This window comes from Penicillium chrysogenum (assembly GCF_028827035.1).
Source record: "Penicillium chrysogenum strain IBT 35668 chromosome Unknown utg000005l_segment0_segment0, whole genome shotgun sequence".
Classification (NCBI taxonomy): domain Eukaryota; kingdom Fungi; phylum Ascomycota; class Eurotiomycetes; order Eurotiales; family Aspergillaceae; genus Penicillium; species Penicillium chrysogenum.
Genome location: NW_026622753.1, coordinates 8,475,477 through 8,502,413, shown reverse-complemented (window position 1 = coordinate 8,502,413; position 26,937 = coordinate 8,475,477). Strand labels below are relative to the sequence as shown.

The 26,937-nt window shown below is 49.3% G+C and overlaps 13 protein-coding genes across 13 annotated transcripts; 5 read left to right on the top strand and 8 right to left on the bottom strand.

Annotated features, from left to right (window-relative positions):
- Positions 1-894: 894 nt before the first annotated feature.
- N7489_011595 (argonaute/piwi family protein) lies at positions 895-3,921 on the top strand (the record flags this gene model as incomplete). The annotated part of the gene is made up of 3 exons (XM_056717344.1): positions 895-1,100; positions 1,153-2,201; positions 2,261-3,921. 3 exons carry the CDS (start codon positions 895-897, stop codon positions 3,919-3,921), a joined length of 2,916 nt encoding a protein of 971 aa, XP_056564966.1.
- An 878-nt stretch (positions 3,922-4,799) lies between these two features.
- Positions 4,800-5,526, bottom strand: N7489_011594 (uncharacterized protein; the record flags this gene model as incomplete). The annotated part of the gene is made up of 3 exons (XM_056717343.1): positions 4,800-5,167; positions 5,277-5,393; positions 5,460-5,526. The coding sequence occupies 3 exons, from the start codon at positions 5,524-5,526 to the stop codon at positions 4,800-4,802; spliced, it is 552 nt and encodes a 183-aa protein (XP_056564965.1).
- Positions 5,527-5,884: 358 nt separating this feature from the next.
- Positions 5,885-7,919, top strand: N7489_011593 (calponin homology domain protein; the record flags this gene model as incomplete). Its single annotated transcript, XM_056717342.1, has 3 exons — positions 5,885-6,051; positions 6,123-7,181; positions 7,253-7,919. The coding sequence occupies 3 exons, from the start codon at positions 5,885-5,887 to the stop codon at positions 7,917-7,919; spliced, it is 1,893 nt and encodes a 630-aa protein (XP_056564964.1).
- A 542-nt stretch (positions 7,920-8,461) lies between these two features.
- Positions 8,462-10,323, bottom strand: N7489_011592 (uncharacterized protein; the record flags this gene model as incomplete). The annotated part of the gene is made up of 3 exons (XM_056717341.1): positions 8,462-8,728; positions 8,781-10,102; positions 10,188-10,323. 3 exons carry the CDS (start codon positions 10,321-10,323, stop codon positions 8,462-8,464), a joined length of 1,725 nt encoding a protein of 574 aa, XP_056564963.1.
- A 1,030-nt stretch (positions 10,324-11,353) lies between these two features.
- On the bottom strand, positions 11,354-12,354 carry N7489_011591 (ORMDL family protein; the record flags this gene model as incomplete). Its single annotated transcript, XM_056717340.1, has 3 exons — positions 11,354-11,439; positions 11,497-11,855; positions 11,946-12,354. Coding segments are annotated over 3 exons (819 nt in total), but the record flags the coding sequence as incomplete, so codon positions are not given.
- Positions 12,355-14,324: 1,970 nt separating this feature from the next.
- N7489_011590 (zinc knuckle domain protein) lies at positions 14,325-16,012 on the top strand (the record flags this gene model as incomplete). The annotated part of the gene is made up of 3 exons (XM_056717339.1): positions 14,325-15,151; positions 15,320-15,575; positions 15,656-16,012. The coding sequence occupies 3 exons, from the start codon at positions 14,325-14,327 to the stop codon at positions 16,010-16,012; spliced, it is 1,440 nt and encodes a 479-aa protein (XP_056564961.1).
- A 164-nt stretch (positions 16,013-16,176) lies between these two features.
- On the bottom strand, positions 16,177-17,597 carry N7489_011589 (putative haloacid dehalogenase-like hydrolase; the record flags this gene model as incomplete). Its single annotated transcript, XM_056717338.1, has 3 exons — positions 16,177-16,852; positions 16,927-16,959; positions 17,473-17,597. Coding segments are annotated over 3 exons (834 nt in total), but the record flags the coding sequence as incomplete, so codon positions are not given.
- A 255-nt stretch (positions 17,598-17,852) lies between these two features.
- Positions 17,853-18,779, top strand: N7489_011588 (uncharacterized protein; the record flags this gene model as incomplete). Its single annotated transcript, XM_056717337.1, has 1 exon — positions 17,853-18,779. One exon carries the CDS (start codon positions 17,853-17,855, stop codon positions 18,777-18,779), a length of 927 nt encoding a protein of 308 aa, XP_056564959.1.
- A 494-nt stretch (positions 18,780-19,273) lies between these two features.
- Positions 19,274-19,882, bottom strand: N7489_011587 (UbiX family flavin prenyltransferase; the record flags this gene model as incomplete). The annotated part of the gene is made up of 1 exon (XM_056717336.1): positions 19,274-19,882. The coding sequence occupies one exon, from the start codon at positions 19,880-19,882 to the stop codon at positions 19,274-19,276; it is 609 nt and encodes a 202-aa protein (XP_056564958.1).
- A 505-nt stretch (positions 19,883-20,387) lies between these two features.
- N7489_011586 (Zn(II)2Cys6 transcription factor) lies at positions 20,388-22,517 on the bottom strand (the record flags this gene model as incomplete). Its single annotated transcript, XM_056717335.1, has 6 exons — positions 20,388-20,428; positions 20,476-20,552; positions 20,599-21,390; positions 21,449-21,680; positions 21,725-21,981; positions 22,030-22,517. 6 exons carry the CDS (start codon positions 22,515-22,517, stop codon positions 20,388-20,390), a joined length of 1,887 nt encoding a protein of 628 aa, XP_056564957.1.
- Positions 22,518-23,524: 1,007 nt separating this feature from the next.
- On the bottom strand, positions 23,525-23,743 carry N7489_011585 (uncharacterized protein; the record flags this gene model as incomplete). Its single annotated transcript, XM_056717334.1, has 1 exon — positions 23,525-23,743. One exon carries the CDS (start codon positions 23,741-23,743, stop codon positions 23,525-23,527), a length of 219 nt encoding a protein of 72 aa, XP_056564956.1.
- Positions 23,744-24,598: 855 nt separating this feature from the next.
- N7489_011584 (S24/S26 family peptidase) lies at positions 24,599-25,045 on the bottom strand (the record flags this gene model as incomplete). Its single annotated transcript, XM_056717333.1, has 2 exons — positions 24,599-24,806; positions 24,858-25,045. 2 exons carry the CDS (start codon positions 25,043-25,045, stop codon positions 24,599-24,601), a joined length of 396 nt encoding a protein of 131 aa, XP_056564955.1.
- Positions 25,046-25,729: 684 nt separating this feature from the next.
- Positions 25,730-26,268, top strand: N7489_011583 (uncharacterized protein; the record flags this gene model as incomplete). Its single annotated transcript, XM_056717332.1, has 2 exons — positions 25,730-26,045; positions 26,108-26,268. The coding sequence occupies 2 exons, from the start codon at positions 25,730-25,732 to the stop codon at positions 26,266-26,268; spliced, it is 477 nt and encodes a 158-aa protein (XP_056564954.1).
- Between the last annotated feature and the right edge of the window lie 669 nt (positions 26,269-26,937).

Below are 26,937 nucleotides of genomic sequence, written 5' to 3'. Positions count from 1 at the left end.
GAGCCACTCCTCTCTCTCTGCATATCTCACTCTCATTGCATACATATGTTGCTATGTATGCATCTGCATTGACCTCACCTTCATCTTCACCAATCTTTCACTTATCTTTCATTTGCACTCACTTGCATATCACTTATTGCTTTAACCACATATCACTTCTTACTCCTGGATTGCTACATATCTTTTACCCCAAGCCCTAGCCTGCAACACACCCTTCTTTCACTTGCCATCTCACTAAGATCAGGTATTTTGCTTGCATCTCAGCCTTCACTTGCTGCCCTTGGCTCATTCTGTTATTCTTATTTGCTGCTACACATTTGCTATTTCCTGGTCTCCCTTGATTTCTATTTCTCTTCCTTCAAACCCTTTCCCTTGCACCATCCTCCATCTCTACGCACATCCCTCCCTGCATGAGATATTCTATCACTGCGTTCTATCCTGCATCTTTATTGCATCGCCATCTCCACTGGCATTGCCATTGGCATCACTCTTGGCTGTGGGTTGGGCTACTTGCCTTATTGCATTGCATGCCCTACATTGCCCATTTCCCTGCTCCATCGGTCCGTCTTCACATCACTATCTTCATGCATCTCGGCAATCCAATGTTCATTGTTATTGACGCATAATCACAGACCAACGAAGCCAAACTCGACTTTTCTTTTTCCTTTTTGAAAAAAGAACCCTGCGAAAGACAAGATAGCGCTTGTCCTGTTTCGAAATTGTTCCTCTGTTCTTCCTGTCTTCGATACCTATCTGGAAATACCCAAACAACTGGGGTTTTCGAGTCCTTGTCGTCGCTTACCCTACTTCCTCAAATACAAGCAAAGTTTGCAGTTCGATTCATCATTTTCTACCTTTACGACTACCTGTTTTCTCCAACAGACATTCGCCAAAATGTCTGGTCGTGGCTACGGTGATCTGCCCATTCGAGGCGGCCGTGGTGGTGGTGATCGTGGCGGCTCCCGAGGCCGCGGCGATGGTGGCTCAAGCAGCCGTGGCAGTGACCGCGGTTACAGCGGTGATCGGGGCCGTGGCAGTGACCGTGGCAGTGACCGTGGCGGTGGTCGTGGTGGACGTGGCGGGTCTGAACCTCCCTCTGGGTAAGTTTATATGTTCTATATCAGGAGAAACTCATATCTAACACGCGTGCAGAATGTTGACAGACCCGTTTGAAGCTCCCAGCGCGCGAATCCAGGTCTTGGAGGACAAGTTCGTTACAGAGTCAGCAAAGGCTAGTCCAGAATCCAACTCTTTGGCTCGGCGTCCTGGCTATGGTACTCAAGGTCGTCCAACTGTGCTTCGTGCCAACTTCTTCCCCATGGAGTTCAAGCCGAACATCAAGTTCCATTCTTATCGGCTGAAGATCAAGCCCGAGGCGAAGAAAGGACAGCAAAAGTTCATTCTTGAGAGCATGTTCCGCCAATACCCTCTCTTCAACCAAGGAATCGGCGTTGCCACTGATGGAGCCACTGAGATTGTTACGACTGAGCGACTCCCCGAGGATCGACTGCCATTCCATTGTTCCATGGGCGACGGAGGTGGGACATCGAAAGCGTACACCGGCCCTTGGGAGGCGACTTTGACGTTTGAAAACGCTTATTCTCCAGCTGAAATCCTTGCGTACCTTGAGGATGTCAATCACCGAGAGGAAGTTCCGAATGAAGCGCCCAGTCTCCGAGTGCTCAACATTCTCATGAGTGCTTACGCCTACAGAGATCCCGGCGTCGTCATCATCGGCAAAAGCCGAAACAAATTCTTCCGGATCGGCAGGGGAAAACAGTCGATGGACATTAATGGTGGCCTCGAAGCAATTCGTGGCTACTACTCAAGTGTCCGTCTTGGGGCTGGACGAATCTTCCTCAATTTGAACGTTAGCCACGGTGCATTCTTCCGTCCATGTTTGCTGACCCAAATAATCGATGACTTCGCAGTTGTCCACGGAAAAGATACGGGTCTCCTGAACCGGGTCCTGAAGGGCTTGAAAGTGCACGTCCTGCATCTGAATTCTCGGAAGAACGGATCTGGGGAGAATGAAAAACCCGTTAAAACAATCCTCGGAGTTGCCACTCTTAAGGACGGATGCAAGGGCCACCACCCCCCGAAGGTTTCACATATCGCAGCTAGTGCGAAGAACGTGGAATTCTGGATGGGAGATGAGAAGAAGGGACAATACGTGACGGTTGCCGAGTACTTCAAGAGGCGTATGTTTGCTACCTCTCTGTCAATATTTGTGGTACAGTTTGCTAATAAGAAATAACAGAGTACAATATGCCACTGCGGAGGGAAGGACAAATGCCGGTTTTGAACGTTGGGACGCTTGACCGTCCCGTTTACCTTCCTGCGGAGCTTTGCGAAGCCCTCCCCGGGCAACCTTGCACGGCAGAGCTAGGACTCATCCAACGACAGAACATGATCAAGTTCAGCTGTCGCCGTCCTCCTCAGAACTATGACTCCATTATGACCGAAGGACTGAACCTCATGGGAATCTCCGGAGGACATACCAAGGCGGTAGGAATCAAGCCCGGCAAGGAGATGATCACTGTACCTGCACGAATTTTGAATCCCCCCAATCTGCTTTATGGCGGCAGAAAGACCACTAACCCTCGAAATGGCTCGTGGAATTTGGTCAACACAAAATTTGCCCAGTGCGCTAGCATCAGCAAATGGACCGTTCTTTGGGTTCGGAAGCGCGGTATGAAGCAGCCAGACACTCCTATTCCCAATATAGACGGATTCTACCGGAAAATGCGTGACCATGGCTTGACGCTTCCGCCGTTCGATAAACCGCACCACGAGGTCATGCTCGGCGTGGATGATAGAGAGAATCGAAGTCTGCTCAAAGACAAGTTCAAAGATCTCGCGAACAAGTCGTATCCCTTTTTGGTTGTTGTGCTTCCTACCACAGAAGGCAAAAACTTTGACTACGTCAAGTATGCCGGAGATCTTAAGACTGGCATCCTTACCCACTGCATTTTGTATGACAAGGTCCTCAGGTCCAATGAGCAATACTGGAGTAATAACGCCATGAAGGTCAATTTGAAAATGGGAGGATGCAATCAACTCTTACAGCCTGCGAACGCACGCTTCATTGGTGCAGGGAAGAGCACCATGGTCGTTGGCCTGGATGTCACTCACCCGTCGAGTGCAGACCCGGAGGTCTTCCCCAGTGTTGCTTCCATTGTTGCCTCCATTGACTATCGTATGGGACAATGGCCCGGCGAGGTTCGAGCCCAGATGCGCCGTCAAGAACACGTTGTACACCTCAAGGATATGATGCTTGGCCGGCTGCACTTGTGGCAAAAGAACAACAGTGGCAACTTGCCCCAAAACATTCTCGTGTACCGTGACGGTGTTAGCGAGGGTCAATACAACATGGTCCTTATGGAGGAACTTCCAAAGATCCAAGCTGCTGCCAAAGCGGTATACCGTGGACCCATGCCCAACATCACCATCGTTGTCTGTGGAAAACGTCACAACGTGCGCTTCTATCCTACCAACGCAAAGGACCAAGATAGAACATCCAACCCACTCAACGGATGTGTTGTTGACCGCGGAGTAACCCGCCCTATGTACTGGGACTTCTACCTGCAAGCCCAGGCTCCGCTCCAGGGTTCCGCTCGTCCAGCTCACTACATTGTCATCCACGATGAGATTTTCACAAACTCCAAAGCCAATCCGGACCGCAAGCCCGTTGATGTGCTGCAGGAAGTTACTCACAACATCTGTTACATGATGGGCCGGGCTACTCGCTCGATCAGTTACAGCACTCCTGCTTTCCTGGCTGACAAGTTCTGTGATCGTGGCCGGAAGTATCTGTTGGCTATCTACCATGACAATAATCAGCAGGTCCACTCGGATAAATTCGAAGGTGATAACTTGAATATCTCGCGCCATTGCTCAAACAACATGGTCTACATCTAATTTGACCGTTATCATTTCTACTTTTCTTGTTGACATTTGACCATTTTTGCCGATTTTTGCCGATCATTCCGGAATCTGGAGTTCGATACCCTTTTGCTATGCTCTATTGTTCTTTGAAATTGTTCCTGTGCCTTGATGTTTGCCATGACTTTCATTGTTGAGCTGGAAGATTGCTGAGGCGAAAGCTATGAAAAACCACAAAAAGACCAAAAAAATGGTGCAATATCCTTGCTTTTCTTACGAGCTTGAGATGTGCCTATGCTGCAACAAGTGTGGAAAATTGGAAAACACAAAAAAAGGGGAAGATTTACTTGCTTTTGGTTTATTGCGATGTCTTTGCTTGTCTTGGAATGACACTTGCGCTGCAGCATGGAAAATACAAAAAACAAAAAAAGGGATGTTTATATGTTAGAGTACGAAAATTGAAAATATTAAAAAAAAAGAACTATATGTTTGCGTAGTCACTAGGCTTACTGTTAGTATAGTTGCAAGGACCGAGAAGATCTTAATGGTAAGATTGAGTGGAAAATGCTAGATACTGAAGAAGCATACATATGTAGTAGTGTACTATACAAGTGCCAATCGATATGGCTTTGAGTATTTTGAACCCCCCGAGACAGTTTGGGCCACATTGTTTATGACCTGAGAGGTCGAACACAGTGCAAAATAACCTCTAGTTACCCCCATACAACAAGGAGCGCGGGTGGAGTCTTTGGACTCTTCGAGCATGAGACAGCCTCGATACCATCTATGACCGGGGAGATGCCTTTTACCAATGGTGCAGGGCGACGACCTTCTCTGCTTTCTAGCACATATCTCTGAAAGTCAAGCTCATATAGCATTGCGAAGAAATGACCAAAAAAAGCCGATATCACCTTTCACCGCTTGGAACTAGGAGACCACGCTTCAGGTTGCCACTCCTCGCCTGGGTTGGTATTTTTCGCCTTCGCCCACGGGTCCTCCTCATTCTGCGTCTTTGGTGCTGTTTCGGGGGTTGTGGCTGAAGCTGGTGCCTTTTGTGCAGGAGCAGCGTTGGCGGGCTGACTCAAAGTAGCCTCATCGATTTGGGTTGCTGGTGGTTGTTGCTGAGTCTTGGGCTTATCGAGATAGGAGGCCTTGCTGGCCCAGCGCTCATCCGCGAGTCGAGCGAGTTGTTTGATTTGCGCTTGCCGGATAAGATCCTGCTGCTGCTCCTGGATGCTCGGAGGATGCTGTCGGACATGTCGCAGCCATTGGTGCCATTGCGCTGTGTTGAAATAACATGTTAGTTGTGCTTCAACAGTCTCATTCCCCTTTGAACCCGGAGTAGAGACATGCGATCCAAGCCCGAGCCTGCATCTTCCGACAGAACTCACGTGTCACTTGAACGTCACTAAAATGAGTCTTGGGGTCGTATCGAACAATGCGACGGAATCGAGCTGCATTCATCACATCTTTGAACTCCCAGTAGGTATTTCCGGCGAGATCCTCACCTAAGAGACGGTTAGCGGGACTGAGACACGGAGACGCCACGGGAAAAACAGAAAGCAGATACTGACCGACCAAGAAGGACTTCCGCCAGGGCAGGCGAAGCTTCTTCCATTTGAACCATAAGCTGTTAACCATCGTTGAGTGTAGAGAATAGAGAAGAGGCAAAAAAAGATCGGGGCGGGCTATCAGGAACGTCATCGGGGGGATAAACACAGCCCGGACATTCCATTCCTCTTCTCTCCATCTCTCGACCTTTTTCCCCTTTTTCCCTTTCTTATTTCTGCAACTTTACTAGAAGAACTTTACACTTCTAGTAATTGAAGCATTTTCCTCATCCAATCATTTCCAATTGTATCACGGAACATCCTCCTTCTGCTACCCAACACCCGCCACCGTTAGGGCCGATCAGGCACCCGTAAAGGGATACATACCAAGTGGCAACAACAGTCTAACTACACTTTAACAATAGAGCATCGATTATCCGACGCTCAATATGGCTTCAGTGACTTCGTTGGACAAGGACTTGCGCAATATGCGCCTATCCCGCTATACCCCGCAGGCAGCCGCGGAGGTACGCGACTGGATTGAGGAAGTGCTGCATGAGAAACTGCCATCGCCAGACTTGCTTGAAGGCCTGAAAGATGGCGTTGCTCTTTGCAAGTAAGTAGTGTTTATGACTTTAAAGTAGCATCAATGAGTCTGGACCCCTAGCTAACTCCTTTAATTACAAGGCTGGTAAACCTCGCTGTGTCACCGGGCGTGAAGTATAAGCAGTTGTCCGCGCCATTTGTACAGATGGAGAACATTTCACATTTCTTGCGCGCATGCCAATTGCCCCCGCTCAACCTTCCGCCGCACGATGTCTTCCTGACTGTTGATCTCTACGAAGGAAAGGATCCGGCGCAGGTTCTCCAATGTCTGGCAGCGTTCAGTCGGCGGGCTAATGCCCTTGCGCCCAACAAATTCCCCCGAACTGTTGGTCCACAGAGTAAGCGCGGTGTCATCAGCCCAAATGCGACGGGTTCAAGCAACGGAGCATACTCACCTCGATCGGCCCGCTCCTCTAGCAATGTCGGGGATGCAAGAGCCACCCTTCCATCTCGAACCGATAGCCCTGCGAAACCCGCCGGGTCATACAGTACTTGGGCCAAGAAGGGAGATGAACAGGATACCACCCCTGCTTGGAACATTCACCAATATGGCTACATGGGGGGAGCGAGCCAAGGGAATCAAGGGATTGCATTTGGCGCTCGCCGGCAGATCACCACTCCTGCGCCTGCTGTGCCAAGTCTTGCAGAGAAAGAGAAGCGCAGGCGGGAAGAGGATGAACGGATTCGTCAACAGAACGCAGAGAGGGAAGAGGCAGAGCGGGCACACCAGCGTCAGATTGCAGAAGAGGAGGCTCGTGCTAAGGCAGAAGAGGAGCGCCGATGGGAAGAAGAGACTGCTCGCGTAAGGGAACAAGAACGTCTCAAGGTTGAAGAAGAAAAGAAGCGCTGGGATGATGAAAAACGCCAATGGGAAGCGGAAGAGCAGCGACGTATGGCGGAAGAAAAGGAAGCCGAAGAGCGGTTTGAGCAGGAGCGACAACAGAGACGAAGCGTGCATGATATCCGTCTCAATGGTCAGTTCCTAAGCCAGTACCAGACCTCCAACCAGGTCGGTGATGTCGCCGGAGCAAGTCCGGCCGAGGAAACAGCCCAAAGCCGCCGCATCAAAGAGCTCGAACGCGAGCTACAGCAGGCAAAGGAGCGGGAGCGCCAGTATCAGACCGAACGCCAGGAAGCCCAGTCTGGAAAGACTGGCGATCAGCCTCAGACTCGCACTCAAAGTCGCCCTCGCCCAGTTCCCCCAAACCTAGCTACGATCTCTCTTCCCTCGAACAAGAACGACGACTCCTCCGTACGGAGTGGCAGAACACGCAGGATATGCCCTCTACTTCTGAGGCCGAGGAACCCAACCCCACCGAGGAGCAAGCACCAGCACCGCCCGCTCGTCCCCTTCCAATGCCAAAGCCAACATCTTTCTCTGCAACGCCAGCACTCCCTCCCAGGGACCTACCCGCCTCGCCTCGGCCCCTTCCAGACCCAGTAGCCTACAACGCCAACCGGGGCCACGAAAGTCGCGTTGATAGTTTCCTCTCCTCGAACCCAGCACCCGCATCCCCAGCCCCAGCCACCCACCGATTCCAAGACTACACCTCAACCTCCGAAGTCGACGCCGAGAATAGCCGCCGCGCAGCCTCACAGCAGAAGACCAAGGCCGGCGGCTGGGCGTCCAAATCTCTTCTGGAACGAGAGATGGAGCGCGAACGGGCGCGCCAGGAGGAGTGGGCTGAGAACCAGAAGCAAACGGCGGCTGCGGCCGAGCGTGGCAGCAAAGATAGCTCGCAAGGCTCGGGACCCGGCCAGTCTTGGGATGTTCATCAGTATGGCTATATGGGTGGTGATAATCAGAACCGGGGCGGTGTTGGCCTTGGTGTTGGCGGTGCTAGACGTCAAATTATTGGACCCCGGCCGCCGCGATAAACTGTTGACTTGTGTTGGCAATTTGTTGGGCCTACCTATTCAACCTAGGGTTCTTGTTTATTTGATTCCTCGTCCCTTCTGTTTTCTTACTATTCGTTTTTCCTCCTTTGAAGCTCCATTTCCCCTGTCTCTATCATCATTGAAGCAGAAAACCTATTATCATTTCTGCTTTGGTGGACTATCCCGTTATTTGCGTGCTATGATTCCCGCTCCAGGCCGTTGCTTTCCTTTGCTTTCACACGATGTGGTTGTAGATAGCGATTATACTCAAGGTTCTATAATAAACACTTTTCAGCAGACACCGAGTTATAGATTGATCGCACATCCGTAGGATAGTATTGGCATCTAATAGACAGTACAGGTACTCCATGGTCACTAAGCTAACTATATATCACGACAAATATATCCAATCCGAAGAAAAATGCAAAGGGCATTCAACCCCTCCATAAACGCCCATAGACTCGAAACCCGATCGTTAAGTATCATTGTCATCATGAACATCATTACCACAACACCCGCCTTCCCTGATCCCGCGGCAAGGCTCATGGTAAGATATGCTCGACCATAAACTTCATCCTAAACCCACTCTCCTTCAAATAAGCCCATTCCACCGAGTTCCGATCACGACTAGCCTGCTCACGACGCGCAATCCCGGACTGGACAGCTTCGGCCAGCGACGGGGTCACAGAGAGCATCTTGTTCTTATGTAATAGTGTCATCAAGGCCTCAAGCAGAATGGAGACTTTGGCATTGTTCCCGACGCTTGGGGTAGCCGCTGCGTACGGGAGGAAGCATTTCTCCAGCTTGGCCTGGGTAAGGTAATTATCATCGGAGCTGGGGGGCGGAGCTCTCGCGGAGGACGAAGAGTAGGAGCTCGCAGAGAGTAGAGTGCGCCTCGGGTAGAAGGTGTGGGAGGTTGGAGGGACTGATAAATTGTTGGAATATCGGGAGGGAAAGGTCCCGGATATTCTCGACGAACAGGTCGTAAAGGTCGTCCAGGGGCATGAAGTGTCGGGGCAGCTTTTCCGAGACGCTGGATAGGATGCTGAGGAGCTGTTGGCGGAGGGCGAGGGAGGTGTAGCCGCCTAGTGGGGCTAGATTGCTGTTTTCTTGGGAGGGTGTTTTGTTCTTGGCCATCTTGATGGGGTCTGTGGCTTCATCCATTGCATTTCGCGTTCCTCGTCGCGTTCGCTTGCTACGTCGTGGCTTAGCATTCGACCCCTTGGCTGGAGGTGATACCGAGGTTGAGCTTTGATCAGCTTCGAAATCCTCGTCTGAATGGTTCTGGTAGTCGCCATAGTCATCCTTGTCGAGGTTGATGTCACCTGCCCTCTTCTTGGTGTTATGCAACTCTTGGTCGGCAACGGGAATTCTGAGTTCATCTTTGAATACCTCCTTGAACTCGCCGAGATTTGACTTGCCATTGGCAAAGATTGCGCGCATGATTCTGCGGTTCCGCCCAGCTGTGGTATTTGAGGCGATGTAACGGAAGATCAGACTTTCTCGGAAGATTCCAAGGTCATCTGTCACCTTCACTGTCTTCATCTTGGGCTTTTTGCCCGTGTGGTTTTCTTCCTTGATCGGTTCAGCGCCCTGCGAGGCCTCCCTTTCTGACCTCCCTGACTTCTCTGGCAAAACCGAGGTATCCGTTTGGTTTTGTTTTGCCTCTTGGTATTTCTTCTCGCGCTCTTTCCAATCATCTTCGAGTACATTGCACATGAACTGGAGCCATATTTGCCAGCGCTCCCACCGGGCCGGATGAAGTACTGAACAATTAAATGCCCAACCGACAGCGTGCCAAAAGTCCTCTGCGCAGTGCCACACCGAAGCAGCTTGGTTGAATTTTGTATTCAGAGGCCTGGTATCAGGATTGTCATGCTCAACGAGCATGGGGCTTTCCGCACGCCGCCTACCCTGTCGCGAAGATCCAAACTGGGTAAAGCCGAAAGCGAGATTAAACTTTGCATCCGTGGGACCAACAAGGGAATTCGTCAGTCGTAGAAATCGCAAAGCTGCCTTGGGTGCTTCTTTTTCGTACTCCGACTCGGCGCGCGTTGTTGTTCTTGGGTGCACGAGCATCGTGGCTGCGACGGCCAGATGTTGCGGCAGTGGGATTACCGCCTTTGTTGATGAGATAGTGCCTGATGCAAGGACATTGAAGAGAAGGCTATATGCTTGGGGCCCTATTGAGAAAGCGGAAATTTATTTAGCAGCGGCTCTTTGAGGGTTTCCCCCACGCGCGTCAAAGCACGGGGAAAAAGAACATACATAGGCTATCCTCGAGGAAAATTTCGGTCTGTCGAGCCAGCTCCCATTGAAGGGGTTCAGGTGACCGATATGGTACCTCGTCCACGGTCGCCATAGCCAGAGGGGGGTTTGTGAAAAGCCAGCTGAAAAGATACATTTTGAGCTGGCAGTAACGCGCTTATCGATAAGGAGACGCGGAGATGGCGTATGGGGTGTTGACAGAGGTGTATGTCCGGCAGAACAGTAGGCAGTTGGATGCTGATATATGTGGCATTATTAAAGAGCATAAGAAAGGCACCAAGAGTGGATTCTAGAGGTACGTTAGGATAATACCGTAGTCATCTCACTAAGAGATTCTTTGTTAATCGATTTTATAAAAAGATTGAACTTCTTTGTTTCGAGGCGGAAACAAAGGCGGTGGAAAGTATACAGACAATGAACTGTGGATATTTCTTGCTCTGTGAGGACCTGAGGCACATATTGAGGCGCAGTTGATGGGGAATTGACGAGGTTATTGCATGACGAGCCCCGAGGCCCTGTGATCGGCTTACTTGAAGTATCAAGGAGTCTGAACCCAAATCCTCAGGTCAGGTATGTAGGCCCGGAGATATATCCCACCTTGTCTCTCCTTTGTTTACGTCGTATATCCTCCGAGTACAGAAACTGGAAAATTCGACGGCTAAGAAGCGACAAATACTTCATCTTTATTCGAGTCCTATGATGCAATAGCCGCATGGACCCCAGCCAAGAGATTGACCTGCATTACCCGATCAAAGCTCTATATGCATACTAGGGCCTGATTCAATACTTCCATGTGCATAGATTGCAAAGATACATTCATCCCTTACATTGTACAACCCCAGATGTCAAAGTCATAGCAGGGAGCCGAAAAAGTGGAAGCATTCGAGGTAAGAAATGCAGGGCTTGGATACTTGGAAATCTAGACAAGGATAAGCTGCCTAGGCAGACTGGAAGGATGGGAATCTGGACTGGTTCGCAGTGACTTCTGCGTCTTCATATTTGCTGACGAAAAGAAAAAAAAGAAACAGAATGCGTGGTGGCCAAGAACGGTTCAACCCCTGCCAACCATTTTCGCAATGCAAAGGCCTTTTATGAAGAAAAGGAGAGGAAGGCGAGAAAGCTCGGGAAACCAAGGCCGCGTATACGCCAACATGGATAGTGGAGAGAGAGAAAAAGAAAAGGAAAGATTAAATGGGAGCCACTATGACTCCTCGGGTATATCGGAGAAGAGACCTATTCGCAACCGATGCGACTGCAGCCAAAAAGTTAGCAAATGAGTTTCGTCTGGCTCCGAGTAGATATAACATACGAAAGGCAGCTTGGGAATTACCACTCCCAATGTGGCCAGGAAGTTGATAGTAAAGTGGGTCAAATCGAAATGGGTATAATGAGTGCTGAGGAGGAAGAGCACGATAGGCACGCAGAGCAAGAACTTCTTAGCGGGTGTGTACTGGTCGCCATTGTCGATCTGCTCCCACATGTTGAGATTGTCGTAGGCACCGGCGTTGAACTCGAACGGGATGCCCCGCACCCAGTGGAACATGAGGAAAGATCCGAACATGTAGCTGATATTGGTGAGGGTCCATGAAGTTTCCTGCGAGACGCCCGGGATGATATCATAGAAAATCTTGAGTGCGGCGATACACACGAAATGGATGGTCCAGGCACCTACAATCAAAAATGAAGTTCCACGTTAGTCCTCAGTTTCTCCATTTCTCTAGCTTGAGATGTGTTCTCCATCAGCTTTTTGTCACTCACCCTTGGCATTCACCCAGTTTGCATTCAGATTTGGCAATGCGGCCTGATCACTGGTATGCTCGATAGACTCGGCCGGCTCCTGGTAGATAAGACTGCTGGATCGCCTTCGGCGGCCTTGTTTTGAGGTCATGCTTGGAGATAACCGCTGCGGCCCTGTGTCAACATCCGGAGGGAAGGATATGCCACGAGGGGCCAACAGGGAAGACACTTTTGAATTGTCGGACGCCAGCTTGACGGTTTCCAAAAGACAAAAAGAATAAGTTGGGAGAGAAGGAGAGAAGAATGAAAAGGAGCGTGGGGATGAGGTGGCACGGCCCAGACTGGAGTTTGCCGGTCGGATCGGCTTGTGGTCACGGGGTGCGGAAGAGCTCTCTGATTGTCTTCTTTTCCTTTTGGGCTTAAGACTATCCTTTTTTACTTTGCATTAGACCCTCTATAATTAGATTGACTTTATTTTTTCCCTTATTAATCTATTTCTTACCTTTTAGATTGGCCTACGACGGAGTAGAGGCAAATGCATCATTGGCTGATGTACAGTATGCATGTGCGGAATCTAGCCCGAAAGGACTAGAACTATACATGTACTTTATACTAGGGATCCAATAAAGGGGAAGATCCCTGATGATTGATTCCCTTTTGTCTGGTTTGATGAGGATTTCTTGAAATATTTCTTATCGTTGGTATTCCCTTTTATGGGGCAAATACGTCTGAGACATCCATGGCTATAAAACAGGCTAATATAGGACTGGGCCACCTTCGCTCAACTATGACACCAAATTGATTATGTTGCCCCTTTGCATACACCTGAAACGAACATGTAAAAGGAACATCTGGAGGAAGCACATGAGAGTGTTCCTACATCTAATACCCCTAATATCATCTTAGGCCAAATATGGATCGTATTAATAGTCTTATGCGGCCAAAGACAGAGGCCGCGTAATCAGCCGAATATTCTTGCAATTATACCTTCAAACCTCAGAGCTGTATATGTCTGCGTAGTGAAGAGTCCCCAATCTCATTATAACAACAAGTGTATAGGGAAGGTCCCGAGTGAAAAGGCTACAGATGGATGCAGTAATCTTAGAGCCGAATCATGGTGATGGGACACGGTGCATGACTGTCGTCCTGGCTGTACACAGTGATTGTATTCGAAAGGCTTAATAGAGCTGCAGGGGAATCGTATATTGTACTAGCTAATTGTCGCGGGTTTGCCGTCCGGTTTCTTTTTAGATGTCTTTAGATGCATGGAAGGTCACCTGCTGTTATAGAAACACAGATCCTATTAGTAGATAGATGCCTTCATTCTGCATGACACGTCCAGTACTCGACTGACATAAAATGAAGCAGTTGATGGCGGGAGCATTGGCTAGGATTCCGTCCAACATTTGGCATTGCTGTGCTTCCAAGTAGCATTGCCTGCTATGGGCGAAGAAAAGTAAATGGGCCGCTGCTTCATCCACTAAGAGCTGGTGCTAACTAGCTAGTTCGCCAGCTCAATTTTGTAATCAACTTGCGGTAATTGGTCAATGAGAGCCCTAATTTGATAGACCTAAGAGAGCATATAGAATGACTCTAGGCTGTGAGCCTTCACCCGGCAGTGGCTCATAGATAGCCGATAGTACTTTGAATCTTCAACCTAATGATCCATAATCTATACTAACATTTCACACTTGGGAGACTATATAAGAAGACGGCATCAACCCCACTCTTGGCGTCGATCTCCTCGATTTGCTATACTTCACGGGTAGATCTTGCGCCTAAGACAACGCCCAGTCTGAAGAGTGAATAATGATTAGTTTCTTGGAATTAGCATTTTCACTTATTATGCAAGCTGTCATTAGTACATAGATGAAACCATATACGCATGTTGAGAGTGACCCGGGATCAAAGAGTAGTCTACCCGCTGTCTATATCACCTCGAGAGCATGTCGAGAGCATGTTGATATTGATCAACAGACCGTTGGATTCAAAGGTTGGCCTTAGAGCTATAGATGTTGTATTTTTTTTTTTTTTTTTTTTTGCGCTTTTATGCTTCTTATTATACGTATGCCTCGGTTGTATACAGCCTCAACGAGGTCCGCTAGTGCTTCTGTACTGATTTATTTGGGGAAATCAAAAAGAAAACGCCAGCCTATAGTTTTATTCCTAGGTATATATTACAGTAGAAGTATCAAAAAGCTTATCGGAATGCAAATCAAGGGACTTTATGGCTTATCGCCTCATAGATCTCTACCGTATACTTCGCAAGTTCAAGAATTGCGCGAATGGTCGATACAGTCTACCGTGAAATATTCTGGCGACCCGAATTCTACTGTTGATCCTTGCAGACTTCTCATACGATCTTTGGTCCAATACTTTTGTCCGAATTGTACGACCTCAATGGCAAATTCCTCAGACGAAGAGGCGGATTCACGCACAGCCCTGGTGGGCGCCCCGCGCACTCGCTCGAATCCACGTTCCACCTCGCGCTCCGCATCCCACGACAGCACCCGCCCGGCGAAGCGACAACGCCGCAACAGAAATAAGAAGGACTCAGACCTGGCTGACTTTGTCCCAAAAGGTGTCGCATTTAGTGCCACCTCCTTGCCAGTAGATGATCCAGACAGCACATCTAGTTCTGGATCTAGTTCAGCCTCAAGTGAAGATTCCGATTCCGATGCGAACTCAACTACCGTCGCAAACCCACATGCCGGCAACACCGCGCCTGCAATTAGCTGGAACCAGGGTCGGAAGGCTGCAGTGCGAACTACACTTGGAAAACGGTCGGCGCCAACAAACGACAAGCCTGGTCAATTTGAAGCGGTGAATGATAAGTTTTGGCGCAGCCGCAGTGCATCTGTTTCGGCCAATGGTGACGACAAGCCCTCAGCAAACAACCAATCTCAAAATGATGATGAGTTGGAAGATGGAGAAATTGACTCCAAGAGTGACACAGACGATTCAGATTCTCTTGGTTCTGAAGCTGATGACTCTATCCTGTTGAACATAGGGGAGAAGATGGGAATGGACGGTGCCAATGACTACGACCCTGCCACTCTAGCTCATCAGCATAGTTCAAACACCGGAGACTCAGATCTGAAAGGCGCATCTACACAATCTGGACCTGGATCGAAAGAGGAAGCATTCCGGCTTTTCTCAAGCAAATATCCAAATGCGCCTGTTGCTTTGGTGGACCTAAGCAAGACAGACCTTGAGCTCATTGCGAAGTATGTCTATTTTGATCGCAGCATCCATGATATCGATCTCAAACTTCCTATCTCTTGCCTTGAATGTCAACGTGAAGGCCATATGGCCGATGTCTGCCCAGCAAAAGAGGTATGTTTTATCTTGCTTCTAGTTACGTCATTTTCACTGTACTAACCTCAAATATGAAGTGTGAACACTGTGGCGCCTGGAATCAGCACCAAAGCAGTACCTGCCCCGACTGGCGACGATGCCAAAGATGCCGAGAACGTGGCCACGACGAGCCGCAATGCAGTGCAAAGCTACGCAGTTTCGCATACGAAGTGCCCTGTAGCTACTGTGGCAGCGAGCATCTGGAAAACGAATGCGATTATCTATGGAAGTTCCCAATCAGGGATCTTCACTCCAACCAAGTCACAGTATCAATCTGCTGTGCGAATTGCTGCAGTGCGAAACATCTTATGGGAGACTGCCCAGCTAACAACTTACGCGAACCGTGCACAACTTCATCGTCGTTTACCCTGAAGGGTATCGACCCCCACATGATCACGAACCTCAACACTGTCCTCCCGCCGCGAGAGACCCGTCCACCAAGCGGATCTCGATCCCGCGGCCGAGACAGGGAATGGTCTCGACCTCCATCCCCAGACGACGATGACATGATGTCCCGCGTATCCCGAGGCCGAGGACGCCCCGTCCCTGCCCCTCGTGGCAATACCCGCGGCAGTATCAAGTTCGCCAGCGGAGTTGGAGCTAAACGTGCGAACCCGCCCCTTCCACGGGGTCCTCCTCCACCAAGAGGCGGGGGCCGAGGCCGTGGACCACAACGAGGAGGAGGGTTCTCACGTGGACCACGTGGCGGCGGCAGAGGCCGCGGGTGGTAAGAAGGGGGTTTTACCTCTTCGGAATTTGAGCATCAGATCTCGGCGAAAGCCATGTACATAGCAAACAGCGCAGTGTCTAGGATTCCGCTCAGTTTCGGCTGAGCATGTATGTACGATTAAATGACACTTTATTCTATCATCCCTCACTTCAGCGAGTACATTTCTCACGCGCCATGTTCATCATCCTCTCTTGTCCCGACAAACCCCTCCTCCAGAATACCGATCAAGTCATCCAGCCGCCTGATGCAAAGATCCGTATGCGGATGTTCCTGCAAATGCACATTCCGCTCATTCAAAAGCAACACCGTGGCAGCGCCAGCCATATGTCCAGCCGTCATATCGTCAATGCTATCACCAACCATGATCAGATTCTCACCATTAGCAAGACCCCATTCACTCGCGATATGCAGGATGCCCGCGGGATCAGGCTTGGGCAGGAGATTGGGCGTGTCCCGCGTGACGATTGGCAGGAAGATATGGCCGTCGAGATGGTTGTCGATCAAGTTCTGGACTGGTGCTCTAAGAGATGCGAATGTCGTGGTTAGCGCTGTGTGTACATCACATAACCGGACTGAATGGATCCATGGAGGGTTCCAATGGTACGTCCTGATTGCGCTAATTGCTATAACGTACTCGAAATTCCGTGTGCAGAGCGCCCGTCGTAAGCCGCGGGATTTGAGATAGTCCATTAAACGGACCAGGCCGGGCTGTGGCTGCTGGTCGGCCATCGCTCGGCGTTCTACGGCTTGCACTTTGGATACGGCTGTGGCACGTTCTTCGGTGGGGAGTCCGCGGATGTGCTGCAGGATGTCGATGGAGCGGTCAATTCCTAGCGCTTCTCTATAGTAAGGGGTTTGTTAGAGGAGCTTTCAGCGAGGTTTGGATTTGAATGGCTCCTAGGCAGTAGATCATACCTCATTTCGCTGAACATGTGATGCTGTGGCAAACTAGTCAATGTTAGCTGGGTTTAGTCAGTACAAAGTTGGCTTGATAACACAATCAGCTTGGTGTCATTGGATCACCGGAGATGCTCAATTCTTCCTGCTTGAAGATGCCAGATAACAAGAGAATAAGACAGAAAGGCTGGAAGATATAATGTAAACTTATCAACTACGTCCCAGAGCCCAGGCCGCATCGAGTTATCGTCTGACCTGGAGTAGATCAGCATACTTCCCCGAATAGGAAGTATGTTTCTGCCTGAATCTCAGATTGATGCCTTAATCTTCATTTCCTGCCAACTTCCCATAATAGCATGAAGACATATATATGATACCAAGTCTCAACTTCTCCAAAGTGTACCCAAATCGCAAACATTCCAGCATGGAAAATAACTACAGCACATATCGCGTATAAAGTAGGAAGTGAAAGATTGACTCACCACAATGTACCATCGACATCAAACACGATTCCCTTCAAGAGAGGGGGCAGTCGACGTCCCGGTAGAACCCAGCGGTGCGAACTTCCGCGGACGAAGATATTTGCAGGCAATAGCAGACATGATGGAACGAGCAGCGTTTATATTGGACATGAACAGAGGGAGGTTGAGGAGGTGGAGGAGTTGGAGTTGGCCGGGTGGAGCCGCGGGATCTATAAGCATCGCAGTTTAGCGTTTCCCGTGGACACGTTCGCTCGAGTATACTCGTTAACCAGCAGATCTGAGGGAAGTATTAGGTAGATACCCTAGATCGGGGATATTCAACTTCGATTGATGTCGCCTCTGGTTCTTTCCCTATTACAAAGTACTTCCCATTGCAGCTTCCTCGATTGTATATGGCCATGACTTCCTACACAGGTCCCAATCCCAACCCACATCTTCAACAGACGAGTCGTGGTCTTCAGCATGGATCAAAAACTCTTCGCAGTATTTCCCATATCCCTCCTAAAAACAATACATCTCATCGGTTCTCTCTTCTGGCTGCAACTCCTTTACGCAGCCTCCTACCTCGCACAACTATTCTGGGGCACACAGCGCGAATATCCGCCCTTCAAGAAAGCCATTGATCGTACGGAAACGAGCATTATCAATGCCCTCCTCGGCACTGTTCCACTCTCAGCCTATAGTTCTGCAACAGCAACAGAGCGTCAGTGGTACCTTTCATCAGGCAATGGTGCTTTGAATTACGAGAACAACATCCGCGCCACCTCCCAGCCCACCTCCAACTTGCTCACCACCTCACCCTGGCCAGAGGAAGGACACCAAGACTCAGATTCCTCATCAGATCACGAAACTCCCACCCCACGGCCGGGCACCGAACATACCCGGGAAAACTCCCCCATCTACCAAACCGTGCGCAAGCTCCGATCTAACACACGAGGCAGCATTTCAAAGATCGCAAACTCAGCAAGATCCATCTTCCGACAGCCCCTGACCGTTTCCCCACGTGATATGGACAGTTTCCCCTCAGACGAGGAACGGACCGAGCCACACCTGGTTCCAGTCCCAGTGCACGCTTCGCAGCCCCAGCTCGTCCAGAATGTCTCTTTCCCCGTTCCTATGTCTGTATCTGCGCGTGTCGCAGATCACTTCAGTGACCCTGGCCCAGCGACTGCAATCAAGGTGCAGCAGCCAGTCTCATTTGGGGCGACCATTGATGGGGGAATTGATTCCGAGACGGTGCAAATGAATCGCTCGAGCAAATACTACTCTGTCGAGAGTTATCCCGGGAAGTTCCCTGTTAGTGATGCGTTGGATTATAGCTCGCTTGCTACCGCTTATGCTGTCAGAGGGAAGGGGACTACCTCTGTTCGACCTTTTTCGGACTACTAAGGGGTCTTTTTGGTGATGGGGCATCTTGATTGGCGCGACTTATTCCTGGAGATGATATCTTCAAGATGATTGCAGTTGTCGTTTGATCGGAGTCTTCGAGTTGAGTACTTCTTGTTTGTTTCTTTGGACATGGCGTCAGAGTTAATGCTGTACTTGGGATTCTACTGTTTGTTATATTAATTACCAAAGATCGCATTGGCCATTATTGTCATTCAATGGGATCTCCATATTTTGCAGTATTGACTACCAGGATATATTGTCCGTTATCTACCGGTGGATGTGACTATCCCCAGGACTCACTATAAACCCTGAACTTGCCATCACTAGCACTAAGGCCACGGCCTGATGAAGGGGGCAGAAGAGCTCATGCTGATGGAAAGTGCTGTACATTTTTGAATGCAAAGTTGAAGTTTATTGATGATGCACCAGTCTATCCTACCCAATGACAACGCCAACAAATGCTACGCAAAACGAATCAACCCAGATCCCGACTTTTATTTCTCCGCCTGCCATCCTTCCCATCTCTCGAAATCACCCGTATCCAAATCAAACAGGTCGAGCATACGTCCCACGCTCTGATCAACCAAATCATCCACCGACGCAGCCCGGATATAATACGCCGGCACGGGCGGAAAGATGACCGCACCAGCACGAGAAACCTCCAACATATTACGCAGATGAATATCGCTAAGCGGCGTTTCCCTCGCAACAAGCACAAGCCTCCGTCTCTCTTTCAACATGACATCCGCAGTGCGCGAGATCAAATCATCACAGAAGCCACTATGAATAGCAGCGAGTGTCTTCATGCTGCATGGAACAACAATCATGCCATCGGCCTTGAAAGAGCCGCTCGAGATCGGCGCAGCCATATCGTTGATGTTGTGCACATGATCTGCCAATGCTTTGACATTCGATGGGTGGTAGTCGGTTTCGTATTTGATTGTCGCCTCCGCCCATTTGCTCATCACTAAATGGGTTTCCACGTTTAGGTGACGGAGGGCGATGAGGGCTTTGATTCCGAGGATTGCGCCTGTTGCGCCGGTCATTGCGACCACGATGCGGCGGCGGCGCGTTTGTTGAGGGGCATGGTCGGTGATTGGCATTGTTGTTTCGGTTGGGCTGCCTCCGGGAGAATGTCGGCTGGAAGATGGGGTGTGTGTTCCGGAGAGAAGAGAGAGCATTGATTGGAGACTTCTTGAAGGGTGTTTTGGTCTTGTTGAGTGATGGTTTGGTTTGTATACTGTGGAGTTGTGAAGACTGGTGTGATGAACGGCTGAGCTTGAACCTTGGCTCGTTTTATATTAATGTGTGGCGTGGCAAAATGCCGAATACCCAGGTCTCACAGATTTTCCTGCTGGGAGTTTTGCATGGCCCGAGAAACAAAGCATACTGCATCGGTCCGATTCTGGAGACCCCGAGTGAAGTTATCCGAGGCCCCGATGCCGAGATCCGGGGACTGCGCGGATGGTCGCGACGGAGTTTAGAAGAGACTTTTCCTTAACAAAAGAAAATTGGCATAAAAGCCGGCATTACTGTGGACTTTGTGAAGGTGTAATTTGATTATAACTGGCCATTAGTACCGCACGTACGATATCACGTTCGAAATTTTCATAGAAATCCGTTTTCCTGTGTATAATCAAACATCGGAACTGCGGCATGTCAGCTTTTATTGTCGAAACTAGGAAAACGGGCTTACGGTTCATGATCGAGTCCAGATACGTGACGGGAGATACGTCGAATGGGTTGGTCATGTCCAAAGGTGGTCCAACAGGCCTGTTCAGATGTGAGCATTCATCTTCACCGTAGACAGGAAACTTACCCAGGACCGAATTGCGGCAGCGTATTCGGGGCCATTCCCGCCCAGTTCTCCGTTTCGGTGGCGCTCGTCTCCTGCTCTCGTTCTAAGGCGCTCCGCAAGGTCACCAAGGCTCGGATGTGACGATCCGACAACCATTGACTATCACTTTCGGATAAGGAAGCACCATCATCACTTATTCTTGAATTGGATGATGAGAAGACGTCAATGACTTTTTGTTGAAGATTGCGGCATTCGGGGTCATTGCGCGTCTCTTCCCAGATGCAGAGAAGCAGGGTCGAACTCAACACTGTATGTACCATTGACCAGCTTCGCAATGGAACAGTACTCAAAGCCTGAAAATCAAGAAATGCCCTGGAAGCATCGATCAAACTTCCTTTGGCACGATCCCGAAGAATGCCAGTCTGGTGGAGAAAAGGCTGCGGGGTGGATTGCTTCATTGCCGGCCGGCAGAGGACCGATACACAGAAGGACGTGTGCATTCTAAGAGCTAGATGCTCGAGGTGTTGTTGCATTGTTGTGCAATTTTCCCGTGTTCGAAGATATGGTAGGCCGCGTTGGTGAGCATAATCCAGCCGCTGCAGCCCTTCCAATGCTCGATCAGATTCAGCGGTGCTGAGGTTTTCCGGTCGCATGATGTCTAAGCCGATACGACAGAGCAAGTGCATTACTTCTGCGAATGACAAGTCTTGTCTCCCGAAAAACGAGTTAGCGACAGACCATCCTGTCACGGAGACAATTGGCGGTCGGTCATAGCAAAGGCACAGTAAACTATCCTGCCAGATAATTGTTGACCTGTGGGAAGTCAGCTGTGATGCGAGAAGATATGTCTATAGTAGTCCGATCTTCATACCAAAGATTTTTGGCCTTCGTTCTCACATGATCAGGCCAGTGAACAGTACTTCTTTCAGTGTGCAGGCCCATAGTTTGAGCTAGTCGAATCGTTGTGCCCAGTAACGCCCAGGCGGCATCGGACTGTCCCATATTCTGCAAGGTATTCCCTAAGATAAGCAGTGCTTGTATAATATCTAGTGATGGCCGGAACAGGAAATTGGCCAAGCGGAGACCATGGAATGAACGACGGGCTGATATCGTTAGCTAAGCTTGATGGGCGTGCAATCCAGCTTACCGAAGTCAGTTGACAGTTCGAATCGTTCGGAACACCCAATATCGGAGTAGTGAGCCCCTGCTGCCAACGTTGCCAGTAAAAGGCTGATATGGCCGATAGACTTATCGGTTGCCCAGCGATCAGTGATCTTGTCCGGGTCATGTAATTCACCAGATGCATGGGCATTGAGATAGGCGCACAAGTCAGATTCAAAACGGTCTATATCAGCGAGTATTGGGTTGAATGGGTATGCCGTGACACGATAGAAGTGGAAGAATCTAACCGGTTAGCCGTATTCCTTTGTTGTTCAATTGTTCGCAACCTACTTCAAGACCTCTGATCTCTGAGGCATTACAGTCAGCAGTGACTGCCACTTTTCAAGTGGCGTCTTCGAGTTCATGAATGTATAATTGCTGAAGGTATTTTGCAGACCAAGAACAGATCCAACCTCACGGGCCACCGATTCATTAACGTCCGATGCTCGCATGCGCAGGATTGAGGCAACCGAATTGTCACCAGAATAAACATAATTCTTCGACCTATCATCAGGCCGTGCTTGTTGATTGCTTGCTACGGCCGGTGATCTGGGCGAAGCCGAGCGAGCGACACTATGGCGAGAAGCTGATCTGCGCCTCGAATGTGAAAGACTGTAGGTGCAGATCTCGGGGTGTTTCCGCTTCTGACAGGTACGACATGGTTGGCACCCGTCACATTTAACCTTTCGTTTTCTGCATGGGTAGCATGCATGGGCCTCTCGCTCTCGACTCTTGAGCTGTAGTACCCGGTCTGCTTCGCCTTGACTAACAGCGCTCATGTTGCCGAGGACTCCGAGGCACCGGGACTAGCAGGGGTTCTTGTCTTGGCCAAGAATGCGTGTCGATTGAAAGTGTCGGGCTCTCCCAATATAATCACCCGCATCCGAACTCGGTACTGGGTGATATGGGCTGCGGTTTTCGAGACTGAGCAATGTAGTAGGCCTTGCCAAAACGCAGGTCGAGTTGAGTTTCCGCCTTTGACAGAACTGCCCAACAGGGTTACACGGTGACGTACGAACCACGGTTCCGATATTCTTGGCGGTATCCACCTGGACATGGGTATAAAATTACATAAGGCAAAAATATGGGGACTAGTGAAAATGACAAGGCATCGTGTGTAGTAAAATTCCCCGACGAACGAAGGATAACAATACTTTAGATGTAGATGCCTTCTATATGCTCTACCGGTATTACTAGGTCTATTCGAGGTTTCTTCAGTATAGAAGTATGATCGTCCAATTCGCTATAGTATAGCTATAGTCTGCCATTACCGGGAGTCGCCCCGGTGCCATTCTTCTATAAGACACCTCCGTACCCGGCCACTTATCCATAGGCAAACAGAAACGGGCTCACACGTTTGAAAGTGATCTTTTGAAGTATATATCGTTGAAAGACCTTTCGGACTCGGTCTACTATCGTGGTATAGAACTTTTCTACCTAAAAGACCCTAAAAGTAAACGCGATGTTTCTCTATGCTATCATATAGTTTCATCTGCGACGTATTCATACCTTCGCAGATGGCCAGGTTGTTGGGTTTAAGTGATAGGTCTCTATATACATCTTGAATTTGGACACTTTGGCTGAGGCCCTACCAGTATCAACCAAAACCTCGTACTTCATTCCGCAAAGTCGATGTCGGATAAAACGCTATCCTGAGTCAATGACTGACTCTATGCCGTACCAATGAGGATCTTGTTTTCTAGCCGTCCCGGTCAACACGTTCGGCAAGACCTTCCCATGTCTCCCTAGTCTAAAGGAAACATCAGAAAGAATCAATGATTATAAATTATGCGCCCCGTGTCTCCTTGCGAATCACGTTCTGTGTTGTATCAACAGCCACGGAGCCCCAGAAGAACTTCTTTTCTCCAGGTCGACGGTTCAGCTCTTTCTCCCGTTGGCGGACTCTCTGGCTGTGCTGTTTACTCCGGCGCTTCCTTGCTTTCTCCTCCTTTTTCGCTTCGGGGGTTTGGGGGACTCGATGGAAAAGATCGCTTAGCCAGCCCATTATGATGGAAGATATTGAGATTCAAAATCTGTGACTGGCGTGCTTGGGAGACGAATTAACAGTGCGGTAATAAGAACCTGGCCGCGAGATGATCTGGTGACAAGCCAGAAGTGGGTGATAAATGATCAATGAGATGCAGTTGGCGGGGAGAGGGAGAGTAGCAAGCTCGGGGGCCAACAGACTCGGGGGTCAACAAGCTCGGGGTGAAGTCCGAAAAAGTGCCACGTAAAGGATGAAGAGGGCGAGGTGAGGTTTCAGCTAGTTGCGTTTGGAAGGATCAGAAGGTGGGTGCGACGATATATTCCATAGCCTGTTTAATCAGATGACTCCGCATTGTCAGCACTAGAGCGGTGGATCATGTAGGGCTGAATCAACCACTGAAAGATCGACACCGGACATTCCGTTGAGGTTCAGGCCCTCTGCCCTACTCGGCCACAATTATAGGCGCCAAGCCCGCCACCCGCCCCCAAACTACGTACATGTCTTGGCTAAGATTGATCCACTGTATAAATCCAGGTTTTTGCGAATCAGATATGGCGTAAAAATCCACACAGATGCTGATGTCCGCATTGTTCCTAGAATTACTAGTGGATATACCGTTGAGCTGATATCAAAACAGGTCCACATGGAGCTTTAGGCGACAAAAGTCCGTATGGCGAGCGTACGAGTAAATTCACAATTAAGCAAGATGCATAGTGAAACCATGGATGTTCACAGGGTAAAAAGACAGTATCATGTGACCTTAGGTCTTACATTATGGATTCCACCATTCAAGAGGTCACCACGTAAGCACGATGAATTACGATGGATATTCGGCACACTGGAGCTAAAAGTCTTCTTCGAAGAGAAAAGTAATTACAACAGTATGCCAGCAACAACAAGTACCACCGCAATTGAAAGCATCTCGGATCTTTCCTTTAGAGCTAGAATGAGCCTCCCAACGTGAGGTATATAGCCAATGACCAAGCCCACAATCTCCTGCCGATATATAGATGACCGGCCTTTCGGATATAAGGGGACATCGTCCACCTCGTTGTTGTCCCCTTTAGTCAGTATGAGCTGCCTATACCAAATTAGCATATGATCTACTCTATTAGAAGCCGGTCTAAAGTACCTTGCGGGCTCTGATCGATTCGTTATCTTGTAAGAGACTTTGATGGCGCGATGGACCATCGGCAAGGGGCGGCCAGGAAACCAAACAACTGGGATATCGCCTGCGCGGATATGCTCTTGCTGGTTCCATAACAAGATGAGATCACCGCGCCGAAAGGCTGGCTCCATTGACTCGGATGAAACGACCATGATTGGATACTTTGAGCCACTGATCGTGCAAGCCCCTTTCCATAACATGAACAAATGTGCTATGCCCCATAAAACAGGCAATAAAGAGGAAGCAAAACACCGGAAATAGCGCGAGTATCGCATTTTGACGTGTGTTGCTTCTTTGAATGGCTGTAAGAATAGTATCAAGAGCAACTATGTCGGAGCTGGAAGATTACGGAATGACTGCCTCCGCAAATATCCCGAGCTTACAACCCATGAATGGCCCCATTTCCTATTTAAACGAGCCAAGGTGGAAAAATGTAACTCTACATGCAATATAGAATCCTGTGGATTAGCCTTGGATCCCGCAGGCTGGCCGCCAATGTACTAGACTAGTCCATTGAGTTTCAAGGTGTAAGCACGAGTAATGAAACCCGTTATGCACCATAGTCAACTCACCTCGCACCGATAGTGGTGGGGATAGTATAGCCAGATTGACATCATCCTGTGGTCCTTCTTTGCGCCACGACATGAAAAGGATTCTGATCCTAGACAGGTGAGGCATTTCAAGGAAGACTAGGCTTGCCAGTTTGGTCTTCAGGGGAGTGTCAAAGGTATAAGAATGGCCTTTTCCCACTCTGAATTTCTATCAACATACTCCAAAGCTTCTCTTTGACTACTTCAATCAACGGTCTAATCCCTAAATTCAATCAATCAATTACAATGCACGCCAAAGTCGTTCTCGCTGGTGCCGCACTGACGGCCGTCTCCATGATCCCCTCGTGCCCGGCACCCATAGTCGGAGGCCTCATCGCTGGAGCGTTTGGTGCCGAGCTCGCCGGTAACCTGATCTACATTGGCCTCAACGACAACCTGAAAAGAAGCCCCGTCGATAGCTCCGTCAAGGCCCGCAGTGCCATTGGCTACAAGTCTCGTCGTGCCCTTGGCTATCCGGGTGTCTCTGATGAATCTGTCCAACAATGCAAAGACTCTAACTCTGGCAAAACGGACGTGAAGGTCACTCAGACCGAGGCACACTGTAAGTAAAGCAGCTGAGCCCGCAAATGCCAAGTCTTGAGCCTTTCTAACCGATATCCATAGCCTACCGGATTGACAACGTGACCCCGGAATGCATGAACCTGGCCGCCTTGTTCACTGAAGACAGCCCGCCTGTCCCTTGTGGCTCTGCTTGCCTCCAGTACTCGAACCTGAGTGAAAGTGACAACAATGCACTGCAGGGCTACATCCAGGAGCTCCTTTAAGTGAACCCAGTGGATAGTGTCTAGAACAGGACAAGCCCTGTTGATCGCGGCGGAAAACTCTCAACGTACATCTCTACATGTCTTTACCGCATGTACGATGGATCGGGTCACATCTATATGTACCTATTTTTGATTGGCTTTCAATATGTCTGTCGCTACCTACGTACAATAAAGGTTCTATTTCAGTACCGATTGTTTCAAAGAAAAGTAGCTGTGGATTCTTCCGTAACCATACTAAGTAATCAATAGAGTGCTTCAGGAGAATTGTGTGAGTGATTTCTAGTCTCTAACAAATTCAATATTATAATATATCCATCATTTCACACCATATACATAGCCTGCATCAAGGCTAGGATAATTGACTATTGACTTGACTCAGGATGCAAACAGAGTGTGATCATGGGTTCAAATGGAAGAGATGCAGCCTTACAGTGGGATGTGGGTTGGGTTGATACAATTGTTACTCTTGGCAGATCCTTCATAACTAAGATTGTGTAAGTGCTTACGGCTTTTGGGCACCGGAAATTAAATTTACAGCTTAGCATGCTAGCGATGCATGATGACGAAGGTGTAAGCGAGTCACGTTTGAGATTTTGTTATTGGATTCAAAAGCATGTGGAGATTTGCTGAACTTGTAGTGCGACTTATGTCTCCTGCTAGAAGTTGCCC